The 20,171-nt window shown below is 39.8% G+C and overlaps 1 protein-coding gene across 1 annotated transcript in view; it reads right to left on the reverse strand.

Annotated features, from left to right (window-relative positions):
* Positions 1 to 20,171, reverse strand: part of LOC124260619 (corticotropin-releasing factor receptor 2-like) — a 177,224-nt gene that overhangs the window by 16,312 nt on the left and 140,741 nt on the right. Inside the window, exons 3-9 of the mRNA XM_046694940.1 lie at positions 19,812 to 19,909; positions 13,435 to 13,538; positions 12,258 to 12,378; positions 9,435 to 9,588; positions 8,643 to 8,703; positions 3,005 to 3,071; positions 244 to 329 (exon numbers count right to left, since the gene is read on the reverse strand). Of these exons, the coding sequence (XP_046550896.1) occupies positions 244 to 329; positions 3,005 to 3,071; positions 8,643 to 8,703; positions 9,435 to 9,588; positions 12,258 to 12,378; positions 13,435 to 13,538; positions 19,812 to 19,909 (691 nt within the window). The remainder of the gene's footprint in view (positions 1 to 243; positions 330 to 3,004; positions 3,072 to 8,642; positions 8,704 to 9,434; positions 9,589 to 12,257; positions 12,379 to 13,434; positions 13,539 to 19,811; positions 19,910 to 20,171) is intronic.

Raw genomic sequence — 20,171 nt, forward strand, 5'->3', positions numbered from 1 at the left:
TCTTTTTGTGTTGAGATTTGTCATGTAACTATTCCTTGAGGGTCAATATATCCAGATAGAAAGTTAAATTGAGATTTCGACAAGTTCATTTTCTATGGTTAATGATATTGATGCTAATAAATATGGCGTGTTTCGATACATTTGTCCATGTTTACCAGATACAAATAAACAAACACATTCACACAAACACAATGTCACCATGCTCACGAACTGGCTATGTAAATGTGCGAAGTATGCGTGTACCTGTATTGGCGTGTCTCCAAATTGTGGGAGGCCTTGAGTTTGGTGATGAGGACCCAGATAATGGCAGACAGGAAGAGAATGTTACTCTGTAAAAGACACACAAACAGATAAATCAACAGAAGTCCACATGTCAGTATGTTCAATTTGTAAAATTAATCAGAATATTTTTGTATTTTAATTGGCAATGTTTTCGAATGCCAGTGTTGAACGGCGGCAAATGAAATCCCAAGGATTGATCTATCTTCCTGAAGACGCTAATGAACATATCAATGTACCAGGTGCATGGTGCATACGAAACTGAAGATGCTGGAATTATCTAATATAGAGTTGCGTTCCTCAACAGTGACCGGATCCTATGCACGCGGGTTCGAATCCCAATCATACAAATGATCCCTCCGTCAACAACATTTCAGCAAATTATTAAATGTCTTCGGTTTCCAATGTCACTACGACTTTCTCCAGAGAAGCTGTCTTAATGTGCAATACATGTATCTAATTGGGAAAAAAAGACAAAATCCTTTCCACATCCAAAAGAAATCTCTGCTAAAAGCTGAGTCGACTGTACAATTCTAGCTATTCCATGAGTATGTATTAGACGCCACATTCAGCAGTATTACAGCTGTATGACGCGGTATGTAAACATTCTAGCCTGGACCAGACAATCCAATGATTGACACCATAAGCTACATCTATTTAACGACAATCCCAAATGACAGCAGTTTAATAACCTAAATCCTCCAAACGTGTCTAAATACATATAGAAAATCATCACCAGAGATTAAGAAGTGTCGATTATCTAGTATTTATTGTCTCAGTTTGCTGATGATACGTCAATGACACTTGATGGATCTGAACAATGTTTATACGCCGTCTTAAAAACCCTGCAACTTTTCGCACGCTTTTCTGGTGTAAAGGTTAATGTAGAAAAAACAAGACTAACTTGGACAGGATCCAAGAAACGATCTCGTATCAAACTATGTAAGGCGTGGAACTTTGACTGGTCTCAGACCGATTTCAAACTGTTAGGAATAGACTTCGATACTTATATGGACAACATGAGCCAATTAAATCATGAAGAAAAGTTCCTACAAATAAAACACCTAATGAACATCAGGTTAGCAAGAAATCTAACACCTTATGGAAAAATCAGTTTTAAAATCTCTCCTCCTGCCCAAGTTAAACCATCTGTTTTCTGCCCTTCCCCGACCACCTGAAACTGTTATAGACAATTTCCAAAATATGCGAAACAAGCCAGATAAATGTACATGTAAAAGATATACTGTTGTTCTAAATCCGGAATATGGGGGACTTAAAGTTTCGAGGACTTAAAATGTTATATCTTCGCAAAACTTGAAATGTTTAGAGAGATTACAAAGTACCTCATCAAATTATTATTAATGCATAGATTACACAGCCAGAATGTATTGTGGATATCAGATAATACATATATCGAAATTAGAATGATTCCTGCCATTTCAAACCCATTTTGGATAGAAGTCTTTAAAGATTGGTCTAATATTGTTAGTAGATACAAAGGACATGAAAAAACTGAATGCGCCCTTCTCTCTCAAAGTATTTGGAATAATGATAACATAAAAGCTGAAAATAAGACTATTTCTTACAAAATCTGGGACAAACAAGGTATAATATTCACAAACGACTTATTGAATGAAAACGGGAGATATTATTCTAAGGAAGAATTTTGTGCCTTATACACCCTAGAAACACACTTTCTTAAATATGATGGCGTTAAACGAGCAGTTTTATGTTATGCAAATTCAACATTCATTACTTTATCCGGACGTAAATTATGTAATCGTGTGTATCCGTTTATAATGAAATGTACAAACACTCTCCTGGGATATCAGGAAGTATATGATATGTTAGTTGATTCACGCTTTGTTCAACTCCCCTGCTATATACGTAGGAACACGTCACTGGTTCACACTGTTCGGACTTGAAATGTTTCAACTCGATCGCAAATAAATGAACTACAAGCACCGAGTTAAGATGGTTGCAGTACAGAACCATTCACGGAATATTGCCAGTCAGACATTTCCTCTACAAAATCAACTATGTGTACCTTTTGCAACGACCATGACGAAACAATTTATCATATCTTCTGGGAGTGTGACATGGTGGACAGCATATGGTGTGAAATGAAAATATGGCTCAGAACTGTAGACGTAGAATTGAGTCTTACTAACTCCCAGGTAATGTTTGGGATTAAAGGAAAGCATAACTATACATTAAATGCGATAATTATTTTAGTCAAGAATATCATATACAACTGCAGTAAGAAAGGTTTCATTCCAAATGTTTCATACATCAAGAGACAAATCATACAATATTATAATACCACAAAATATGTACACATTAATCTTGACCAGGAACCCAACTTCCTAAAACTATGGTCAAGTTTACACATGCTATTCAGAACCGTTGAGTAAGTAAATTATCTCGTTGTACATGTAACGATGTTATTGACTCTGTACAATTATACTGAAGTATTATGAACCTTACACGTATGTATTGAACTGTATACTTTTACACATGTCAACCTGTGTACCTGGAAAAATATGCAATTTTTTTTTTAAATCTCGATTATCCAACGAAACAGATTCCACTGAGCTAAAAGGTTAAATCGTTTAATTGACCAATATACATAATTATCAAAACCTGTGTTGTATCTACTCTTTCGTCAGTTCTCTGAACAACTCGTATTCATGATACTGACAGTACAAGCACGTCATGAACTTACCACCAGGACCCAGAATATAGGGACGTGAAGTATGTAGTCATAATGTGTCTCTGATGGCAGCCAACACCTGGATAACAAAACAACAATCCTAATGGAGTCATTGCCATTCAAACATGTGAATATAGTGGTCTCGACAACGTGGCAACCAGAGTTACGTCCCTTAGTTTCCATATTAATTCGAAAACGGGAGGTTGATGATGATATTTATGGAGAAGCTTGTACAATTTGAATACCCCCATCAAATTTATGTACAGAGCTAGTGCCCCACCCACCCTACCCGGCATGCCACCCTACAAAAGCAATGACCCCTTCCCATATTTTTAAGCTTTTTTTTATATCCTCAGGTAATATTGCCACAAAACGGCTTAAAACTAAACTCACTCACTCACTCACTCATTTAATGATTAGACACCGAAACTGCGATGGTTTTCGTACAGGTAATAGAAGTATGGACACTTTAAGTATCCTTCAAAATCAAAGTAACCAGATTCTGATTTATCCTGAAACAAACGTACACATGTGAAGATGTTTAAGCCCAATTTGTTTCTTTGACCTACATAGCATCGTCATCCTATCTGAATGACAATGTCGCACATTTCACTTTAATGACAAACACTAATGCTGAATTTCGACATATCTTCTCTCAAATTTTCATCTTTCGTAAATGGCACTGTTAGGTCGAAACAGGTAGCGGAATTGAACCTCGAGTCCGTGCAATTCACTGCCACGAGTTCCATGAATAATATGAATGCACATGTCAGCATAGATCAAATTCTGATAGCGGCATTGATCAGCTTGCAGGCATATTTAGTTTATTTCAAAATGAAAATATCAACTGCATGGTGATTTTAAAGATATAAACGTGAATAGTCTTTTTGACCAAAACCAATAATTGGGTTCGTGACTGAGGGCTCTGGGGTCATCTTCATGATAATGAATCTTGGCAGCGTTCATTTCGCTGCTTTCAGACATTTTCTCTAATTTACACATCGTTATGTGTGGAGCAATGATATGCGTGCAATTGCTTGGAGCAGTCATATTGCTCCCAGCGTATTCTGAAATTCGATAAAGGCTTATACAATTCCTGTCTGAAATGAAACTTTGTTTTCTTCAAGAGTTTGAAAAGTAAAAGGATTGTCCTTGAATCTAAAATTGTTTACGTGCATAACCAGGTACGCATTTTTAAGTTTGGCTAACAGGCCGTGCTTTAAACTGTAAATAATCTTGTAACAGCCCATGTTCTAAACTGTGAATTATGCTGTAATACGTAAATGTGTATGTACAAATTGCTGTTAAAGGTGACTTTGTGATTGTGTTGTACATGTGTATATATGATCTAAGTGTCGTCGTTGCATCACTGGCATACTGCTGCGACGTTACTCACAACGTCAAGTTCTAAAATTGTTCTTTTCTGAAGCCAGTTGAGTAAGAGTATGACGATCACAACCGGAAGTTGCTTCAAACTTTTGGGCGATTCTGGATGTTATCTTATTGTGGGCAGAATCATGTTTACCGTAAACTCCACCTCAAAGACTCCATTAAGTCAGTCAGTGAGTTATGTTAAAGCCTACTTTGATCATGAATAGAGTGTCATTTAGAAAGCTGTCAAATGTAACACATGTTATATTTGGGATTACACTTTCTCTGTGAAGTACAGATTCTAGCACTTTAGTTGGGTTTAGTCTCATACGGGATTCCAACCCACACCCACAGAGTCAGGCATCTAATCGCCAGCACAGAAAGTGAGCCATCTAACCCACTCAACCACTCCACTTGTGTGAAGCCCATTCACGGTGTTCCCTGCCGTGATATTGCTGGAGTATTGCTGAAAGCGGCGTAAAACCATACTCACTCACTCCCAAGCCACGAAACATAATCGAAACGACCCGGGATTCGAACCCACAGTCAAGGTACGCAAGGGATGTAACTCTGCTATGTTTCGTGCTGGAGTACATGCACGTCTGGGTCCAGTTTCACAAAGCTGTCGTAGCGCTACGACTGTCGTAACCTGTACTATGGTATAGGAAGTACGACAGTTGTAGCGCTACGATAGCTTTGTGAAGGGGGACCCTGTTCTTTGAGCGGGGGCTTGGAGCTTACGAGATTTGTTACGATCGATGTTCTGTCACGGCCACAAGACCGATATAAAATGTATTTTAGTACCGTTATTCTTGGAACATGAAATAATGAATAAAAAATGAAGTGAGGAAGATGAAATCCAACTGAAGAGACACGAGATGTGGGACGACAAGATTACTACGCAGTTTACATGAAATTGTGATCATTTGTGATTTATTTGTGTCATTCCCGAACCAGCAGATTGGCGAATAGCACCCCTTTCGTTTGTAATGACTGGGCTCCGTCTCGGCGCTAGCGGTCATGGAAAAGTAAGTATGGTCAATTTACGACCGGCCCACGCAATTTTCATGCATGCATTTTGTTAACAAGCAATGTGACAGACCTGTAATATACCGCACGATTCAATCTTTAACATGTCACGAAACAGTGAATGGATAACATGTACATAAAAAAACCCGGGATTCTCGGGCGGAAGTACATGCGAGAAGACCGATTGGTTTGTCGTTTTAGTAGAACGTAAATAGCGTGGCGATTGCAATGGTGTATCGACCTATTAGAACCATATTTGAATGATGTGTTATTGTATTTGCTGAAATCACATCACTATCGCATCAGTTAGTTGTGTCAATATATAGGGATACTGAGAAAACGGACCCCAGCGAAAACGGACCCCCCAAAAATCGAGTAAACGGCCACCGCCCACGAGAAAACGGACCCTAAGCCTAGAGAAAACGGCCTCTTTGAAGAAATGTGAGAGACGGTGTTATCATTGTTATATTATTATAATATTGACTGAGAGATGAATAAAAGTAAAATAAACTACATGTAACTTTCTGTTATACATAATGGCCGTTTTTTCTAGGCTTATGTGCCGTTTTCTCTAGCAGCGGTGGCCGTTTTCTCGATTTTTTGGGCCTTTTTCGCTGGGGTCCGTTTTCACTAAAACCCAATATATATCTTACTACATACCTGATTACCCATAAACATTTTGCAATGTAAAGCATTTTACTGGATTTGACAAACAACCATTTTATTTGGTTGAAAACAACTACAGAAACACTGCAAACTGAAGGTCCATACAACGACATGATAATTTCAATATCTCCATCGTAAAATAATGTCTTGAGTGCTTGAGTGAGTGAGTGAGCTTTAGTTTGACACTCAGCAATATTCCAGCTATATGGCGGCGGTCTGTAAATAATCGGATCTGGACCTGACAATCCAGGGATCAACAGCATGAACATCGATCTACATAATTGGGATACGATGACATGTGTCAACCCAGTCAGCGAGCCTGACCAACCGATCCCGTTAGCCGCCTCTTACGGCAAGCATGGATTGCTGAAGTCCAATTATAACCCGGATCTTCGCGGGTCAATCGAGTACAGAAGACTTTTCGACCTTGCCATGGAGTTAGCGTGCTCTCATCTACAGATGTTGATTTATTTAATGCCAAAAGTGAGTGAGTTTGGTTTTACGCCGCTTTTAGCAATATTCCAGCAACAGCACAGCTGGGGACACCAGAAATGAGCTTCATACATTGTACCCATGTGAGGAATGGAACCCGGGCTTTCGGCGTGACGAGCGAACGCTTTAACCACAAGACTACACCACCTTCACCCAAAAGACGTAGAGGTATTATATATCATACAATACATGTCACCCCTCAGGGAAACAAACACCGGATTAATTCTAATACCCTGGTTTGAACTAAGAATAACAGTTGTGCATCACTCGAATTAAAACACATATTCTAGACTGAAACATAAGCAGAGTTATTTTGTAAAAAACATGTTTACCAAACATTGCATTTATGTGTTCAACAGTTCAATGTATGTTGGACGATATTCATTTTCGCAAAGGTAAATCGGTCAAAGTTTAATCCGTGAAGAATGCCACCAATCTCAAACTTTATTACGTCAATAAATGATAATCGTACTGTGAAGTCCGTTTTATATATTAAGTCAATGCAATTTAATCTTGGACTGAGTTATTCTCTCACAAATTACGAGTTTTCCAAGATTGGTTGTTACCACGTCGCATGGAGGGAATTAAATGTTTTGAAGTAAAATTTAGTCCAAAATACACTCATTTCTGTATGTATTTGGGTATGTGAACCTCAAACCAACGCTGAGATCAATCAGCAAGTAGGTGATCAGGAAAGCAATATCTCTTCTCATTCATTCTTTGATCTCGCAAGGGCGAAATCACCTGTCGGAGCAAGTATTGGATTATAAACAGGAATAGTCCCAAGTCCTATTACGAGTCCATGATGATAATTTATCATGGTAATTATGGTAATATATTGTTTGTAGGAATCCAACGAACTTCAAATTGAGACGGCTCGCTTTCTCGACCAACGGCAGGCAAATCACACTATTACATAGCAAGGAACTGACTACATGCACGTGTGTGCTGTTTTACGCTACCTTTAGCAATATTTAAGCTAAAACATCCAGGCAGGAGTAACAGAAACGGGCTTCACGCATTCTACCCGGAATCAAACCCGGACCTTGGCGTGCCCAGCGAACGCTGTAACCATTAGGCCACCCTGCCTCCCCTTTACACGTACAGGAAGCGGGTCGTTTATTCTCTGCAGTCGGTTTGAAACGGATCAGCCACAAATGTCTGACTGATCATCGTTATTGCTGCTTCATAGCGGGCGCGTAATCGAGTAGCTGGTACATTTGAAACCACACAATGTGATATTTATAATAATTGTAATTGTATACTATCATACCCGGCAGCTCCCTGCTTCGATTCAATGTATATAATATCGTTCAATCATATTACTTTTGTTTAAACGTATCTCATAGCTAATTCAGAGTTGAATTACACACAGACCACATATAGTGAAAAATGGAAACCCTAAATCTCATGTTTACAATATGAAAGATTTTTTTAGTTTCTTTTGGCTGGTTTACTGACCAACATAAAAAATATGAAAATGAAATTTAGTCTGTTGAGTAATTAATACCCTGATGAGTATCACGTTCATGAATCAGAAATTCTTTCCCTTCTTAAATGAGACACACGGTACACACTCAATGACACGTTATTGAACGCAAAAAATCTGTTTATAGCTTCACAGGTAGTCCAAAGCAAATCCAATCAGGAGAGGATAGGCAAGATGGACCTGGATCCATATGAACTCTACTATTTTTGCCTAAGGTGTGTAGATTCCCAGTGATTTGTATCGTTTTGTTCATTAATCTGGGTTGGTGCCTATGCGGGGCGGGGGCGAGGCGGGGCAGGGCAGGGCAGGGCAGGGCAGGGCAGGGCAGGGCAGGGCAGGGCAGGGCAGGGCAGGGCAGGGCAGGGCAGGGCAGGGCAGGGCAGGGCAGGTATAGGTAAAGAGGGTTTTAGAGTGGCATGAACTGTTGTTCAGGATGGCTGGAGGCTTTGACTGGGTGAGGGATCCTCCCATGCTTTTCCAACATTGGCAAACAAGGTATGTATGATTATTTGACTTAGTCAAGCATTAAGGCAACTTTCAAGGTGACAATCTGACAACGTTTCTGGTAGCCATCTGACAACGTTAAATGTGGTCTGCACTTACTGGAAGTCATCTAGCGTCGATCTGACCACGGCCCATACAATCGTGTATATGAAAGGTATCCCTGAAAACCAGAAAACAGTTGTAAACATCAAGGTAAGCAGTTGTGAATTATTTGTATTTACAGTTAAGCATTCACTATCTGCAAAAGAAACTCCTACAAATCTGCTGTGTTGTCAGCTCCATAAGCCCCCCCAATACATTCCCAAGTCTCTCACTCACTCACTCACTCACGCACTCATTGTCCCGGTGATGTCTCCAGCTGTCGGGACACAGTGGCCTATTAGCTTCACACAGTTGTGTCCCTTATCCAACAGTCCGGTCAATACCCTCTCAAAAGATCTCACAAAAGGTATTTATGGTTGATACATTAATCTGGCTAGACATGACAACCATATATTGCCCCTAAGCAGAGTTTGGCCCAAATCGATCATTCGTCCCTCCCTAATCTGTAGGATCTTGTATCATTATTGCCCCGTCTCAATAGATACAACATTCAAACACTGCTGTGGCAAACTTCTTCCATCGAGTTGTCTGAGGGTCGATACAACCGCATGGAGATGACTAAATTCAAAATGCAGAGGGAACAACTTTTACTTCGAGACATCCGAAATGTGGACACATCAGAGTTAACATAATGTTTTCAAGGTCGAAGTCGCCGGATGATGCGAACATAGGGAACGCGAAAATGTCCCCTACAGTATTCCGTACTTCATCGATATTCTGCCATACATTCCCAAGTCGGCCTCACAAAACCACTTAATCCTGTAATCAACAGTTATATCTGTGACATACCCCAACCGACTATCATGTAGTGCCACAGCTTGATCTTGTCTGCAGAGTAAGCCCACACGATGATGGTAAACAGGTATAACCCTTCCACAAACATCCAGAAGAAATTGGTTCCGTGGAAGTAGTTGTACAGGGTCACAATGATCTTGCATATCCACTGGAAAGACACAATATAATATCGTCATGAATACATATTTAGGTGTGGCGACAGTAAAACCTTGTAATGCGAACAGAAGCTTTATGGTGTCGTCCGGATAAATATGCTTCCGGGCTGAGATGTGTTCGGAATAATGTTCCTTTCTCCACATAAACATGTGGAGTTTTCAGAATAGTTAAAATGACTTATGAAAACATATCCTCAAAAGTAGTAGAAAAGAAACAGGGGAGGTAGATCTGAATATACCTGTTGAATCACATGTCCGCAATATGGAAAGTTACCTCTCGTTTCATTCACCCGCTACGTCAGAAGTGTGTTTTCAGAATACATGTTACGAAAACTCTAACAAGAACGACGGCAGATAAGATAAATAATCTTCAACAGTTTAATGGTAAAATTAGGCATATAATATTTCTTTTCAATTTCTGCTTATTCTTGTTCCTTCACTCTGTTGAACCGGAAGCTGGCAGGGGTAATGGAGGCGAAGAACGATTTGATGTGGCACGAGTGGCGCTTAAAATGTTGAATAAAATATATTTTACGTGAGTGATTATTAAATGTGAGGTTGGAAGTCTGAGAGCACAGCCCTGTGAGAAAATGCGTATCTGCGTTTTGTGGGGACGATATTTTGTTCTGATATTAAAAATATTTTTTGAACCGAAGCGAGGGAAGTATGTTGCCAACATTTGTTTGCTTCGCTCGCATGTTTGTGCCACAGTTTGCCTGTGTTCGAACTCATGATCATAGAATACTGTCACACCTACACGAAGGGAGTTTACACCACAGCTTGACCACCACTGGCTCCACGAACCCACAAAATACCCTTGCATAGATGACCATGAGCCCCGAACCTTGAACCCTTTATTTGCATGGACGAACAAACGCGTGTTCCAATGGTCCATGCCTATCATCCCCGTCCAGGAGGAAGTCTTTGAATTTGTAACCCTGCTACACAAGTGGCCGGCAAATTCTCCTACCTCCTGAACCTCAGATTGATCATCCGATTTTGGCACCCAACTGAACGCTGTGTGTGTGAGTCAGGGCTCTGCACCGCATACCTAACGGGAGGTTGATGGTCATGTACTTAACCATACAGTAGACTTATCATTCTTGTAATGTTTGACAAGTAGACAATACTCCACTTCTCTTGTTCACTAACTGAAATGGAACACCATTTATCCTTGAAGCGTATTTCAACTACTATGCAAGAGCGTACATTGAAATCTAAACACTGTATTCCTGTTCCTTCCTAACGCATATCCTGTAGTGACAGAATCCTTATAATTACCCGTCGAATTTACCCAGATTACATTTTTGGTTTGTCGGCCTCTAACCGTGTTGGTGGGTCTCAATTTGACAACGTCTAAGACTTTAATCACTTCAGAATTTCACCTTTGCTGATTCGTTGTTTCACTTAAGTTCAAGTCGTTTATCACTTGCTCAACCACACACTTAATACAACAACGAAGATGCTTCTCTAATACAACCCCAGAGACCGCTCCTTGAAGAAAGTTCCAAATACGTGTTATAAGCTCCACAAGCGTGAGGGGCCAGATATGCAAAATGATCACCTTGACTAATGGAACCTTACGATCATGCTCACAAGTATACAGAATGACGGTTTAGAGTGATTAGTAATATCTGTAACAACAGTGTGATATCATATTTTTCTCCGCCACGGTTTCATACGCCTGAAAGCCTTACTTAAAAAAAGGCAAATTTCATTTATTACTTTATATACTCATGCCAATAATGGTTGTCACCCCCTTCAATTTGTTTTATTGGAGAGGGTGTGGGCAGGGGGTGACAACCATGCATGAGTATATATAAAGTATTCCCGATGTGTTTGGGGTGTGTGTGGGGTTGGGGTGGGGAGGGGAAATGACAACCATTATTGGCATGAGTATATATGTCATCCTCCAACGTCACCTACCCCACCTTACAAAACCGATGTTTGTCGAGACGAAAGACCTTCAACGATGATTGTCAGAATCATATAAAATAGAACCCGTGAAGGTCCGGGTTAGAATGAACCTTCAGTAACCCATGCTTGTCGTAAGAGACGACTAACAGGATCGGGTGGTCAGGCCCGCTGACTTGGATGACACATGTCATCAGTTCCCACTTACGCAGATGGATGTTCATGCTGTTGATCACTGGATTGTCTGGACCAGACTCGATTATTTACAGACCGCCGCCATATAGATGGACTATTGCTGAGTGCGGCGTAAAACTAAACTCACTCACTCATCATATAAAATAGCAAAAGATATTCATCCAAAATAGCTCGAGGATGACATTTTTATCAACCATTCTATTTATCATCTTTTCAGTTTGGTAACAGCAGAAACACATGCCATGGGTATGAAGGGAACAACTAAGCAGCTATAATCAATTGCAAATGGAATGACATCGCGTAATTGTGACGTCAAGCAACAGTGACGTAACAATGTGACGTCAAGCAACAGTGGCGTAACAAACGTGTGGAAAACAATGTAATGCATTTTCATCCAAGCGATATCTCCCGTGGAAGCAGATGCTGAATCATTAATGATATTAATCGTATAACCGTTTCCAGATTCACATCCGCGGAGGACGTGTTCACGCATCTTCAGGGCCTCGCACCTATTGTTCAAGATAATAACACTATCAGCTATATCTGGGATTACCTCGTATTTCGACCTCCATAATTGCAGCAAGGTGTTGTGCATTAACACCCACATGACGTTTTGCAAGATGAATGTGACGATGAGGTGACAGTGAATCTTGTTTCGTAAACATCGTAAACTCCTGCAACGAGATGTTAATGCATATAAGCATATGTACAATATGTTATAATTTTATCAAAATTCATATACAAATTGCTTTGAAAATCATGTCGGTTATATCACGGTTAGGATAAGAACGCCAGATCTGATTTACCATGTTTACGTTTGTTTGATGTTTGCAGCCGAAATCAGTCATATTCCAACTATACTGGACAAAATAAGTTAGGGATACTGGTATTTTTATGATTTATATTTTATCAGTGTGTCAATGAATAAATAGATCATTGTTCATAATTTCAAAATTTACATATATCCCTAACTATTTGTGTCCAGTATATATAACGGCGACCTGTAAATAATCGAGTCAGTCCAGTGATCAACAGCGTGAGCACCGATCTACGCAAGGAACAAACATCAAACGTTATATAAAGTCAATGACGGATCAGGACACAGCTATTTGTAAAATGGCGTAAGTACGGACGAGGGCTGATTTCATTGATCGGTCTGTAAATAATCCAGTCTGGACCAGACAGCCCAGTGATTGACATCATGAGCATCGATTTAGGCAAATTTAGCGTTTCCAGCTCGTTAGACACCTGGGCCACAGGTGGCCTTCAAACTCATTTTAGAGGTCTATATCACACTCAGACTGATGACCAACAGACTGCTAGCCTATTTTTCGGTTCACAGGAATATAAACTCAAAACAGATATCGTATGCTTATCCAATCACTGGATTATATTTAAAACCACATATGTTCAATCAGCTGCTGTGCTGATACATGTTACATATTAAGCTTTGTTACTACTAATGATATTATGTCTCTATTTTATTATGCTTCGTCACAATACCATATGCACACATACATCTGAAAGAGACAGGTAGATGATGGTCCACGTATAGGTATGACCTATAGGCCCATGGTCCGACAATATATTGTCAGTCTACCTGTCTACTTGTCTGTCCGTCTGACTGACGGATTAAACTCAAGCTTCGAGATTACCAGCGTCAAGATTTATGTAAATTGAATGGTTCACTGGCAAGAAATGAACACTACAATTCGATTCGGACGACTTACCTGAAGTACAGAAATATTACAAGAGCTACTACCAAGGCCACTGTTGTTACGGTGAATCCGACGTTGTAGATGACCCTGACTCCGAGTTTGTCCGGTGTAAAGCCCTGGAAAGATAACGGCAATTCATTGTCGACATGTACTTTATCTGGCAGAGGTACTGACGTGATGCACTAGACAATAGACAAACACCGATTCATGCAAATCGTGGGACAGGCGGCAGCAACATGTGGGACGTGACACGCTTACCCTTATCGCCAACACCTGGTGTCTTAACTGATTTTTGTGAATCATTTACACAATTTTCACCCTGGTTTAGTATTTACACCCACTGGAATCTATATTGGCAGATAATCAGATAATCGGGTGGTTCTTAATTGGGTGTTTTGTTTTATATCGCTGTTCGACAATCTAATACTCCAGAGGGTGGAACGCCAGACATGGGTTTCAATGTACCTATATGAAGAACCCGGTACTTCCGCGTTACCGGACCAAGGCCAAATGGTATCAGGATTCTGTATCTGTGTGCCAGGAATTCAACAATCTCGAATCTCATGCCTTTAAAATACATGTATACCTTAACGGGATCGGATAGTTAAAATAACGGGATCGGTGGGATTAAAGCCTTAAAAGTATATTGACCCACATGGGGATTAAAGCCTTCACGGATGGCTAGTATATTGACAAACTCCCTAACGTGGGATTAAAGCCTTCATAACGGACCACAACTGTATGAATAGTAATGTACCGCTGTCGGGCCACACAAACCAGTGACTGATAGCGTGAAGCTCTGTAGAGCTAAAACCCGGATATTAAAGATAGTGATTAGATGCTAACCGCTAGTTTAAATTCAGTATGTGTGCATTAAACTACCTCTGTGGTCAGGTGTACAAACATTATCCCCGAAAAGGGGAAGGTTCGATCCGCGACTCGTCATACAAAGAGAGGTTAAAAGTTAGTACTTGTTGTACCCCTGTCTGGTGACCCGTGAAGATCCGAGTTAGAATTGATATTTTGTAGCCCATGCTTGTCGTAAGAGGAGGTGACTAACGGGATCGGATGGTCCGGCACACTGAATTGGTTGACACATGTCAGCGTATCCCAATTAGGTAGATCGATGCTCGTGACGTTGATCACTGGATTGTCTGGACCGGATTCGATTATTTACAGACCGCCGCCATATAGATGGATTTGTGCCAACCAACCAACCAACCAACCAACCAGCCAACCAACCAACCAACCAACTAACCAGCCAACCAACCAACCAACCAACCAACCAACCAACCCCTGTCTGGCGCGCAAGCGTATGTGTTCCCTATAACACTGAATAGTTTCAGTGGTTTTCACTGACTCTCATTAATTTTTATCTCAATATAACGAATATCCGACTTGCAATAATATGAAATTTGTTTCTATCTTAATGTTGTAGTTTAACGCCGCACTCATGAATATTTCAGCTACATGATAGCAGATAGTAAAGAATCGATATATGCTGTGAGCAACAGTTGACACTGGCGGGGCACGATGGCATGCAGTCAACCAGCTGGTCGAGGTCTTTGAATGGCTTTTAGAAGTGATACACATTAGGGGAAAGTTTTTATGGATGTCAACTTCTTTATTATGAGGAACACAACGTTTCGGAGTTTATCCTCACTCCTTCATCAGGTGAATTAATTTAACTGTTAAGTGTTGGCTTCCACTCAGGCTCGATCAGGTGAGGAAGAGAGTTTATATGGATGCCAACTTCTTTATTATGAGGAATGCAACGTGAAGGAATTTCACTGTTAAGTGCTGATTTATATTCAGCGCAAAGTAACTGTTAAGTGTTGTCTTCCACTCAGGCTCGATCAGGTGAGGAAGAGAGTTTATATGGATGCCAACTTCTTTATTATGAGGAATGCAACGTGAAGGAATTTCTCTGTTAAGTGCTCATTTATATTCAGCGCTAAGTAGCTGTTAAGTGTTGGCGTCCTTTCAGCGCTAATTAACTGTTAAGTGGTGGCTAACGTTTGTCCTTTGCCAATCATATATCAACGCCAGTTAACTGTTGGCTTCCATTGTTCAGCCTGCATCTTTGTTTTCTTATTAGTTTGGTTGTTCTTTTAAATGTACATATATATGCTCTCATACCATCCATTCACGTGAGTAGGCATATACTCCAAAACGTTGTGTTCCTCATAATAAAGAAGTTGACATACAAAAAACTCTTCCTCACCATAACTCTTCCTCGCCTGATCCAGCCTGATTAATTGAATATAGACCCCCCAACGACCAGCTTTGGTCACATGGGACAAATTGAAACAGCAATCAGCACGCATTATGAATTGATTGCTCCAATACAAACCCAGTAATATACCTTACTTAAACATTTCAATGACTATATATTTTTAGTTCCGACAAGGCGAGACAATGACGATGTCATTGATTAAAAGAGAAATGTCATGAGTGAATGAGTAAGTAAAGACTTAACGCTACTTAAACAGCATTTGAGGTATACCACTGGCGGTACTTAAACAGTATTTGAGGTATACCACTGACGCTACTTAAACAGTATTTGAGGTATACCACTGACGCTACAGTATTCCCCAGGTATACCAAACAGTATTTGAGGTATACCACTGACGCTACTTAAACAGTATTTGAGGTATACCACTGACGCTACTTTAAACAGTATTTGAGGTATACCACTGACGCTACTTAAACAGTATTTGAGGTATATCACTGACGCTACTTAAACAGTATTTGAGGTATACCACTGACACTACTTAACAGTATTCTAGGTATACCAGTGACTGTACTTAAACAGTATTTGAGGTATTTCAGTGACGCTACTTTAAACAGTATTTGAGGTATACCACTGACGCTACTTAAACAGTATTTGAGGTATACCACTGACGCTACTTAAACAGTATTTGAGGTATACCACTGACGCTACTTTAAACAGTATTTGAGGTATACCACTGACGCTACTTAAACAGTATTTGAGGTATACCACTGACGCTACTTAAACAGTATTTGAGGTATACCACTGACGCTACTTAAACAGTATTTGAGGTATACCACTGACGCTACTTAAACAGTATTTGAGGTATACCACTGACGCTACTTAAACAGTATTTGAGGTATACCACTGACGCTACTTAAACAGTATTTGAGGTATACCACTGACGCTACTTTATTTGAATACAGTATTTGAGGTATACCACTGACGCTACTTTAACAGTATTTGAGGTATACCACTGACGCTACTTAAACAGTATTTGAGGTATACGCTACTTAACAGTATTTGCTACTAACGCTACTTTAACAGTATTTGAGGTATACCACTAACGCTACTTTAACAGTATTTGAGGTATACTACTAACGCTACTTTAACAGTATTTGAGGTATACCACTGACGCTACTTTAACAGTATTTGAGGTATACCACTGACGCTACTTAAACAGTATTTGAGGTATACTACTAACGCTACTTTAAACAGTATTTGAGGTATACCACTGACGGTACTTAAACAGTATTTGAGATATACCAGAACGTATCTATTGAGCGAAAGTCCATTGTTATTCTGGACATTGGCGTTAGAGTGGTCGCATGGTGATGATAAACCACGGATCAGAATTAGGTAATCAGGGTAAATATGGGATTCGAACCCAACTGGGGCTAACTTTCCACAGTGACCGCCTACAGTTATTCAGACAACCTTGGCGTGCCCACGGTTTTCAATGGAAGCTCATCTATCTTAGGACTCGGAATGTGTGACATTTAACAAAATCGTTGGAAAACCTTCTTGCGAGGGCGTTTCTGAGAAACATTATAAAGTTTTTAAATCATTGACATTAGCAGTTAATTTGATAATACAGTTTTCAATAGTTTAAACTGTTCCAACGGCAACATTAGTGAAACTATTTGAAAAGTTAATGAGAGTCGATTTTCAAATCTCTTCTGTTAACAGACATTAGTATACATCTTTGATGAAGAAACCACATGATAACGTTAATGGTAGTGTTAGAATCGACACTCGGCGGACAGGATTTGAAACTGACGTATCCTACTCACTCCTAAAGTTTAACGGAGTGTCATAACGTATGTGAAGGCGTGAGGCCTTGTATTTTGAGCAATATTGTGTAGAATAGGTTTTGGATAAAAACTGTTAACACAGTAAAGTTGGGCTTTTGTGCTATGTAAATGGATCATTTATATGTCAGAGCGTGGGCTATGTACTTTGAGAAATATGACGATGAGAATAACAACACACTAAAAAAATGTTTTATATCAAAGGAACACACTTTGAAAGTATGATTTAAGTTTGCAACTGTTATCAACACACTAAAGTATCTTTATGCTTTTGTGCTAATCAAGGAACTTTTATATGTAGGGAGTGAGCTTTGTAGTTTGTAGTTTGAGCAACATGGCGACGAGAATATTTTTAAATATTAAAATCTGATATCTACGCACTAACGTTATGCATTTGTGGGCGTGAGCTTTATAGTTTGAAATAGATATACAAGAACAGGTAAGGCTTTCGTATCTATTTCTGAGTTTCTTATCTCCCACCCGCCCTGAATTTTCTTTCCGACTTGAAATAATATCTAGTTTTCTTATATCTGTAGGTGAGGTAGCCTAGTGGTTATTGCGTTCGCCCGCTACGTAGAAGACCCGGGTACGATTCCCCACATGGGCACAGTGTGTGAAGGCCATTTCTGGTGTCCTTCCACCGTGATATTGTTTAGAAATTGCTAAAAGCGGCGTACACTAAACTCCAATTCTGCAACTTTCCTGACAAATATTTTTATTCTGTTTATATTTATGCATGTATCGTTCAGACCTCCGAGCTGTTGTAAATTGAGATTGGAGATGATAAACACATACCAAATACCATGTTATAACACAAGATATTATGGATGTCAACTTCTTTATCATTCGCCTGACGAAGGGGCAAGGAATAGCTCAGAAACGTTGTGTATACAATAAAGAAGAAGTTGACATCCATAATATTTTGTCTTACACATGAATACCAACTTCTATATGCATATATAGAACCTCAAATGCCATTGTCTTATAGTAGTGACACCAGTATCTGAACACAACACTATGCTTTAAATTTGTATTTTTTTGTTGTTGCTTGATGCTGCAGTATCACGATGGTTTGTAAATAGTGGCGTCTGGACCAGACAATCCAGTGATGGAAAGCCATCCATGTAGTCAAATGCGGTAGGATGACATGCATAAAACCAAGACATCGAACAAGACAAACCGATTCCGTTAGCCGCCTCTCAGGACGAGCATGAGTTTCTGAAGTTCAAATCTAATTGCGTATTTACAGTTCATGGGCAAATGTGGTTTACAGAATGAATGCAACATACCGCCCACAAATTGTGATAAAATCTTCAGCCCCTGCTATAGTGTATTGTTAAACTGTGGACACTTTGATTTAACGATATTGTGCATCAAAACTTCACGTCCTGTTGTTAAAGTTGGGTAATAGACAGTAACTCGTCAAGCCGGAGGCATGGAGCTGATTTCTCGAAACAAACTTAAGTGTTTACTCATTTTCAAAATGAGTTTGATAATTTGAAACCGCTGAATATCTAACTCAGCTGCATTTCTAAAATCAAAACCCCAAACAACTCAAGTAACCTACCTACTAAACTCAAATTGTCTCCTATGTTTGAGTTAAATATCGATTTCAGTTAATTTTGGAAAATGCATTTTTATGCGTTTTCTTTAATTTGAGTAAAACTTTAACTTAAGTTTGTTTCAAGAAATCGGGGCCTGGGTTCGTGCTTCATGCTGCCAGTCACTGGTGTACAGGTATATGGCATTAATATCTAACGTTCAGTACCTTCTACCTTCAGCGTAAACAGGTCATTTAGTGAAACACACATGGCATGTGGTCAATGTTGAGAGCATTCATCCCAGGCTTACCTAAGGGAGTTTGTCATTAAGTTGTCCACATAGCCGGTGTTGTCCACATTCACTTGCCATTTTGATCACCCAATGTCCATTAAGTCTGCCTTAGTATAAACAGGGATTGTTGTATTCCCCTGGCATGATAAACAATTCTATTGAGAATGAATCCGCAGGGTGATTGTGGTGTTTCAAGCGTTCGCTCGAGATAATTCAAATCAAAGGCCTGGGTTCGATTCCCGGCGTAATATGCGAACTCCGTCATAGCCCCATACTGTACAGTTTTGTATTGGTGGAATTTTGCTAAAAGTGATTTAAACCTCCCCTCACTCTAACTTGCATCTGTCGATCTCTTCATGCGAACCCCATCATTCTTGGCTTGATATATACTTCTGTCTGATTAGGCTCTTTGAAAATAATGCCCCTCTACTAAACTCCAGCTTGAGGGAGAGCGGACAGGAGGGTATACTTACATCAACATGGTGGTGGTCTTCGTATACAGTCAAACAGTCGTTGTAATTTGATTTGTTCGCCCAAACTCCACCGACGTCACACAGCCGTGAGGCGTTTTCTGAAATAGAAGGTTTTGTAAAAGATTAATGAAGTACACTTGTAAAGTTCAACACAGGCAATAAAAAGTGTAATTGTTTTTGGTCCGATCTGGTAAAAATATCTTTGAGGCGACTTCTTTGCGGACACCTCTTTTCATTTTCTGACGAGACATAGCTGACTGTACCGCATGATTCTACAGACTGAGAAATGAATGTATATTGTGTCTCATGTTGTGGCTGAAGCCATGTGCTTGTTATTTTACGCCGCAGTCAGTAATATTC

This window comes from Haliotis rubra, unplaced genomic scaffold, assembly GCF_003918875.1.
Source record: "Haliotis rubra isolate DU_JTF1 unplaced genomic scaffold, ASM391887v1 Scf77, whole genome shotgun sequence".
Lineage (NCBI taxonomy): Eukaryota > Metazoa > Mollusca > Gastropoda > Lepetellida > Haliotidae > Haliotis > Haliotis rubra.